Source organism: Vipera ursinii (assembly GCF_947247035.1).
Source record: "Vipera ursinii genome assembly, chromosome: 2".
NCBI classification, from domain to species: domain Eukaryota; kingdom Metazoa; phylum Chordata; class Lepidosauria; order Squamata; family Viperidae; genus Vipera; species Vipera ursinii.
This window is the reverse complement of record NC_139513.1, coordinates 286083572-286091278: the sequence shown is the minus strand read 5'-3', so window position 1 is coordinate 286091278 and position 7707 is coordinate 286083572. Positions and strand designations below refer to the sequence as shown.

General features: G+C 45.6%; 1 protein-coding gene across 1 annotated transcript in view; it reads right to left on the bottom strand.

Moving 5' to 3' along the window:
- Window positions 1–7707, bottom strand: part of LOXHD1 (lipoxygenase homology PLAT domains 1) — a gene marked incomplete at its 3' end in the record, with an annotated part of 173043 nt that overhangs the window by 142407 nt on the left and 22929 nt on the right. Inside the window, exons 5-7 of the mRNA XM_083351181.1 lie at window positions 6711–6809; window positions 4527–4675; window positions 3537–3660 (exon numbers count right to left, since the gene is read on the bottom strand). Of these exons, the coding sequence (XP_083207307.1) occupies window positions 3537–3660; window positions 4527–4675; window positions 6711–6809 (372 nt within the window). The remainder of the gene's footprint in view (window positions 1–3536; window positions 3661–4526; window positions 4676–6710; window positions 6810–7707) is intronic.

The following is a 7707-nucleotide window of genomic DNA, read 5'->3' as shown; positions in this document are numbered from 1 at the left end:
TCCTTCCTTCCTTCCTTCCTTCCTTCCTTCCATCTTCCTTCCATCCTTCCTTCCTTCCTTCTTCCTTCCTTCCTATGGTGGGATTCAGCCAGTTTGCACCAGTTCAGCAGAACCGGCAGCTAATATTTTCTTGCCCAGGCCCAGAACGGACTCCGGAAGCGGCATCTACGCAGAGAACCGGTTGTTTACATATTTGAATCCCACCACTGATTGCATCCCCACGGTTACGTGATCCAAGTTCAGATAATTGGCAACTGACTCGGATTTATGACGGTTGCAGTGCCCTGGGGCCATGCAATCCCCTTTGGCTACCTCCTGAGCCAGCCAAGTCAATGGAGAAAGCAGATCCACTTAACAACCGTGTTACTAATTCAAGCGCAGTGATTCGCCGCAATAACTGTAACAAGAAAGGTCGTAAAATGGGGCAAAACTCACCTGGCAACCATCTGCTTAGCAACAGAAATCTTGGGCTGAATTGTCATTGTAAGCCGATTCTGCCACAATATTTCCGATTTAGTATTGTGTGCAAAATCGGAGCATTGTGACTTGGGATTCTGTGCAAACCAGATCAGTCAGTATAATAATAATAAAGTTAGAAGGGACCTTGGAGGTCAGCTAGTCCAACCCCCTGCTCAGGAAGGAAGCCTATACCATTTCAGACAAATGTTTATCTAGTCTCTCCTTAAAGACTTCCAGTGTTGGAGCATTCACAGCTTCTGGAGGCAGGTGGTTCCACTGGTTAATTGTTTAACTGTCAGCAGATTTCTCCTTAGTTCGTTCTTCCTTCCTTCCTTCCTTCCTTCCTTCCTTCCTTCCTTTCTTTCTTTCTTTTCCTTCCCTTCCTTGCTTTCTTTCATGCTCCCTTTCTCAACCTCTCTCTGTCTCTGTCTCTGTCTCTGTCTCTGTCTCTCTCTCTCTCTCTCTCTCTCTCTCTCTCTCTCTCTCTCTCCCAGGAAGATAATTTAAACATGTGTTGGGAGCATTCACAGCTTCTGGTGGCAAGCAGTTCCACCGGTTAATTGTCCTCACTGTCAGGAAATTTCTCCTTAGTTCTGGATTGCTTCTCTCCTTGGTTAGTTTCCATCTGTGCCTTCTTGTCCTGCTTTCAGGTGCTTTGGAGAATAGCTTGACTCCTTCTTCTTTGGGTCAGCCCCTGAGATACTGGAACGCTGCTATCATGTCACCCCTCACCCTTCTCTTCGTTAAACTACACATTCACAGCTTCTGGAGGCAGGTTGTTCCACTGGTTAATTGTCCTCACTGTCAGGAAATTCCTCCTTAGTTCTCTGTGGCTATGTGTGCACAATGTACTTACCCAAGGTGGTTGAACCAGATTTTATTCACTTAACCCAAATTTTCTGCTTTCGTTTGGTACCCTGAAGTATAAACTCATTACATGGGTTGAAGTTTCACTTCGCATTAGACTAAGAAGTACTCTCCCTAAAGCTCCCCTAACTCTAACCCTCTCTTCTTTCGTAATTAGGCAGAACCAGGATTAGTGGTTAAGACGCCGGGCTTGTCAGTTAGAAGGCTGAGAGTTCGAGACCGGAGCAGCGCCCGACAGGGCGAGCACCCGTTCCTTGCTCCAGCTCCTACCAACTTAGCAGTGCGGGGCCGGTGCGTTGTGCAATAAGTTCACATGGTGCAATAAGATTGGGTGTTTGTTAGTAGGATTTTCACTGGGTTAGGGACTTGTTTTGTTTTGTCTTCCCTCTGAGTTGTGTTGTGGGGGGGGGGGTGCACGAAGGGAGGCTCAGCCAATCTCATTGTACCCATGTTGTACTCTGACCATAAAGGTTGACTTGATGCGATTCGATTTGAAAGCGTGCAAAATGCAAGTAGATAAACGGGTGCCACTCTGGTGGGAACTTAACGCTTGTCTCTGTGCTTTGGCATAGAGTCACGTTGACCACAGGACCACCGAAAATGTCTTTGGACAATGCTGGCTCCCTCCGCTAGGAAACAGAGATCAGCACCACCCTGCAGAGTTGGACCCTCCTGGTTGGACACTACTTTTGGGGGTGGTTTTTTTTAAGGAGTAGGCTGCTGTGGAAGTAGAGAGTAGATGGGCTTCTGTTTCAAGTTTCAAAGCGTGTTTCAAATCACACTTGGCCAATAAAGAATGTTCTATTCTATTCTACTCTATTCTATTCTGTTCCGTTCCGTTCCGTTCTGTTCTATGTTCTGTTCTGTTCTGTTCAAAGCTGGGAAGTTGGCAACAATGAAGTGAGCTTCTCCAATTCTTTCTTCTTGGCTTGCTTCCTCTTTGGATTGCAAAACTCGCAAGCCTTCTCACTCCCAGGTACCCCCTGCCTCTCCAAAACTAGCACACCAACAACCAACAGCACCACAACATACCACACCCAGCTGTTTTCCTGCCAGGGCTTTTACAGCTGCTCCTTGCTAAGCAGTTGGACTGGCTGGGGAGAGGTCATAAAGGAGCAGGGGACCACCAGCCCAGTGGGGATAGATCAAGGGTCTTCAAACTCGGCCCTTTGATGACTTGTGGACTTCAACTCCCAGAATTCCTCAGCCAGGCACACGTGCCTGGCTGAGAAATTCTGGGAGTTGAAGTCCACAAGTCATCAAAGGGCCAAGTTTGAAGACCCCTGGGATAGATAATCTCAAGCCACCCCCATCCAAACCTCCATTCTGAAAAGGAAATCATCCCCACTTCCTTAACACTGGAGGGAAATATGCAACAGGCTCGCAAACTGCAATGTTTCCAACCAGCAGGCACACCAGACGATACAGCAGAACTAGGACAAGGGGAGGCAGAGCTGGGCTTACCCAATTCTCCTTTCTCAAGATGTAATAGGGCTGGATTACTATTATCCTTGGGGTCTCTCCTGCTGGTATCTATGACCTATCACTTTGTTGTCTGAACGTACACTGAGAACTTCTGCACCGGAGACAAATTCCTTGTGTGTCCAGTCACACTTGGCCAATAAAGAATGTTCTATTCTATTCTATTCTATTCTATTCTATTCTATTCTATTCTATTCTATTCTATTCTATTCTACTCTACTCTACTCTACTCTACTCTACTCTACTCTACTCTACTCTACTCTGTTCCGTTCCGTTCCGTTCCGTTGCATTCCATTCCATTCCATTCCATTCCATTCCATTCCATTCTATTCTATTCTATTCTATTCTATATTCTGTTCTGTTCTATTCTATTCTATTCTATTCTATTCTATTCTATTCTATATTCTGTTCTGTTTTATTCTATTCTATTCTATTCTATTCTATTCTATTCTATTCTATTCTACTCTACTCTATTCTCTATTCTCTATTCTCTATTCTCTATTCTCTATTCTCTATTCTCTATTCTCTATTCTATATTCTATATTCTATATTCTATTCTAGTCTATTTTCTCTTCTCTTCCCTTCCCCCTCCCTTCCCCTCCCTTCCCTTCCCTTCCCTTCCCTTCCACTCCACTCCACTCCACTATATTCTCCCTCTAGGCCTTTTTAACTCCAGTTCATCCTCGGCTGTCTTGTCTTCATCACTTTCAACTCAAAAACACATTTACCGGTTGCCTCTGTTCCTCCCACAAGAATGTCACGCTGGATTTTGCCATCATCTTCATCCAGTGCAAACCAACGGTAACTTGGGAACTGATACACCGACTTGTTGCCAATGTCTTCAATAATAACCTAGACCAGAGCAGAATGTCTCATCAGCAAGGTGAGAAGCTGTAGACCTCTCTGCATTTGAACCTATTTTGCAATATACACAGCGGATTTTTGCCCACAGGTATTCATTGAGAATATTGACTTTGTTAACAGAATAACAATTGGAAGGGACCTTGGAGGTCTTCAAGGCCAGGGGTCTCCAGACTTGGCAACTTTAAGACTTGTGGACTTCAGCTCCCAGAATCCCCCAGACAGCATGTCCACAAGTCTTAAAGTTACCAGGTTTTGAAACCTTATTCTAGTCCAACCCCTTCCTCAGGCAGGAAACCCTGTACTATTTCAGACAAATGGCTGTCCTGTCTCTTCTTAAAAACTTCCAGTGTTGGAGCATTCACCGCTTCTGGAGGCAGGTAGTTCCACTGGTCAATTGTTCTCACTGTCAGGAAGTTTCTCCTTAGTTCTAGGTTGCTTCTCTCCTTGATTGGTTTCCATCCGTTGCTTCTTGTCCTGCCTTCAGGCGCTTTGAAGAACAGCTTGACTCCCTCTTCTTTGGGGCACCCATGAGAGATTGGACCATCATGTCACCACTAGTCCTACTTTTCATTAACCAGACATACCAACCATTCTTACCAACAAAAGTTCAACATTGTCTCAAGGGTTGGTGATCCAAATCCAATGACATTAACCTTTCTGAACCTACTGTCCATAAAGGAGAAGTCACTGGCTTGACTGGTTAGCCCTCAGGCCGGCCACAGAGGCTTACAAAGAAGGAAGGATTTCCCCCACCCACCCACCCGTCCTTGAATTCTGCTACAGAGGTAACATAAGCCTAATTAGGTCTTCCTGATTTGGTGGGCTAAGTAATTGATAAATAACGTATAGCAAACCTTATCAAGGAACCATCCAGCCGAGCTTCCCTTGTTGTTGTGCCCAATGGTGATTTTCCTGAGCCTGCCCAGGTTGGGAGCATCAAGGGTGAACTTGTCTTCTGCCCCTCTCTCAAAATTGTCCTTGTCATTGTCCAGTCTGCGCTCTCCTAGGCCGCAAACATAATCAAAGAGAAACAAATAAGGAAAGAGAGAGAGAGAGAAAGAGAGGGAGGGAGGGAGAGGGAGAGGGAGGGAGGGAGGGGGAGAGTGAGAGGGAGGGGGAGAGAAAGAGAAAGAGAGAGGGAGAGGGAGAGAGAAAGGGAGAGGGAGGGAGAGGGAGGGAGGGAGGGAGGGAGAAAGAGAAGGAGAGGGAGTGGGAGAGAGAGAGGGAGGGAGAAAGAGAGAGGGAGAGGGAGGGGGAGAGAGAAGGAGAGGGGGAGGGGAGGAGGGAGAAGGAGAGGGAGGAAGGGAGAGAGGGTTTGGGAGAGAAAGGGGGAGAGAAAAAAGGAGAAGGAGAGAGGGGAAGAGAGAAAGAAGAGGGTGGAAGAGAGGGAGAGAGAGAAGGAAAGGGAGAGGGAGGGAGAGGGAGAGGGAGGAAAGGAGAAGGAGAAGGAGAGAGAGGGAGAGAGGAGAGAAAGGGAGAGGGAGGGAGAGGGAGGGAGGGGGAGGGGTAGAGAGGGAGAAAGAGAAGGAGAGGGAGTGGGAGAGGGAGGGAGAAAGAGAGAGGGAGAGGGAGGGGGAGAGGGAGGAAGGGAGAAAGAGAAGGAGAGGGAGTAGGAGAGAGAGGGAGAAAGAGAGAAGGAGAAGGAGAAAGAGAGAAGGAGAGAGGAAGGGAGAGGGAGGGTGAGGGAGGAAAGGAGAAAGAGAGGGAGAGGGAGTGCGAGAGAGAGGGAGGAAAGGAGAAGGAGAGAGAGAGAGAGAGAGGAGAAAGGAAGGGAGAGGGAGGGAGAGGGAGTGGGAGAGAAAGGGGGAGAGGGAAAGGGAGAGGGAGGAAGAGAGGGAGAGAGAGAAGGAGAGAGAAAGGGAGAGGGGGAGGGAGGGAGTGGGAGAGGGGGGAGTGGGAGAGGGAGAGGGAGAAGGAGAGAGAAAGGGAGAGGGAGGGAGAGACTGTGTGATGTGTTGGTTGAGTGATGATGAACCAGGAGTCCCATGAGTAAATTCCCACCTTCTGTGGCCTTCTACGTGCACACTATTTGCTGATCCACACGGATATCGTTCACTCGTGAGGTGATCTCACGAGGACGATGGATCGTTAAAGGTGCTTCCAAGTAAAAGCATCACACAGAGATGCAATCATATTAGCTTTATTCAATGATAGATCAAAGAGAAAGAAATACTTGGCATGAAAGCATTCATGCCTGCATGTGAGAGAGAAATAAAATAAAAGCAAGCTAGCATTACATAACTAAAACAAGAGAAGTATTAGGAGCTAGGAGTAGAGGTAGAAGCAGGGATAGAACTAGAAGGAGAACTGGAGACTAGAACAAAAAGCAGCCCCTCGTGCAGAGGTATTTATGGGGGGTCTTGGTCCCTCCCTGACCATAAAACTCTCTCGCCAATGGGGCTGTCGGGTCTGAGACCCTTGGCTCATCAGTGGAAGCAAAGAAGCCTCTTTGCTCCCATCTGATGACCTTTTTGGGGAACTGCCAATGGCTGGCACAAAACATCTAACAGTTTAGTTGTGTGTCTGCAGTGGTTTCTGCTCTAATTCCAGTGAATGTCTGGAATAAAGCGTGACTTTCCTGCTTACTTGGACTTACGTCATCTCAGAACACCACCAGTTCATAAGTAGAGGAACATCTGGAACTCAAGACGACAAACACACCTAGTACATCCTCCTCCTCCTCCTGTTCTCCCCACTACAACAACCCGTGGATTGGACTGAAAGAGACTCACTGGCCCAAAGTCACCCAGCCGGCTTTCATATCCTAAGGCGGGACTAGAACTCCCCGTCTCCTGGTGACTGGCCCCAAACCACCAGCCGCCTTCCATGCCTCAGCTGGCACTGGTTTCTAGGCTAGCACCTTAACTGCTTCACCTGACCGTCTCAAACAAAGCAATGGCACAAAATAAGGAGCGGGTTCTGACCGGGAAAGGGCAGAACTTGAGTCATTCCAAAGATCGTATTTAATAACCGCCCATCTCCCTTGTTAGGAGACCAGTATGCATTAGTCTACGTAAACGTACGTTAGGAAATGGTACCTGTGTCTCCATTCTGCCCAAAAATGTTAATGAAAACATCAGCATCTGTTCCACTGCCATTGACATCACCTGTGAACACTCGGACCACATATTTGTTTACTGCAGGGGGGAAAAAAACACAGCGTACGATTAATTAAAACAGAGGCATAGATATCCGAGGAATGATCAAGCAAGCTAGAAGTGCCACAAATGTGCATTTGCATTTGAACTTACCTGTAAGCTCTGGATCCAGCAATCTCATAGGGAAATTACCATCCCTTTTTTGTGAGTTGCAACATTCCTAGGGCCCAGTAAGATGGCTGCACTGATGTTCCAGTGTGTAAGCCAGCAAAAAAAGCACAACACCCTCTTACTGGTGTTATTATTATGATTATTTATTTCTCTCTGGCTTTGCATGTATACTGAGAGTTTCTGCACCAGAGACCAATTCCTTGTGTGCCTAATCACACTTGGCCAAATAGAGTATTCTATTCTATTCTATTCTATTCTATTCTATTCTATTCTATTCTATTCTATTCTATTCTATTCTATTCTATTCTATTCTACTCTACTCTACTCTACTCTACTCTACTCCATTCCATTCCATTCCATATTTTCTATTATTCTATTCTATTCTATTCTATTCTATTCTATTCTATTCTATATTAAATTTCATTCTTCTCTTCTCTTCTCTTCTCTTCTCTTCTCTTCTACTCTACTCTACTCTACTCTACTCTACTCCATTCCATTCCATTCCATTCCATTCCATATTTTCTATTATTCTATTCTATTCTATTCTATTCTATTCTATTCTATTCTATTCTATTCTATTCTATTCTATTCTATTCTATTCTATTCTGTTCTATTCTATTCTATTCTATTCCATATTTTCTATTCTATTCTATTCTGTTCTGTTCTATATTAAATTTCATTCTTCTTTTATTCTATTCTATTCTATTCTATTCTATTCTATTCTATCTATTCTATTCTAATAATGTCACCACAATGAACCGTTTTG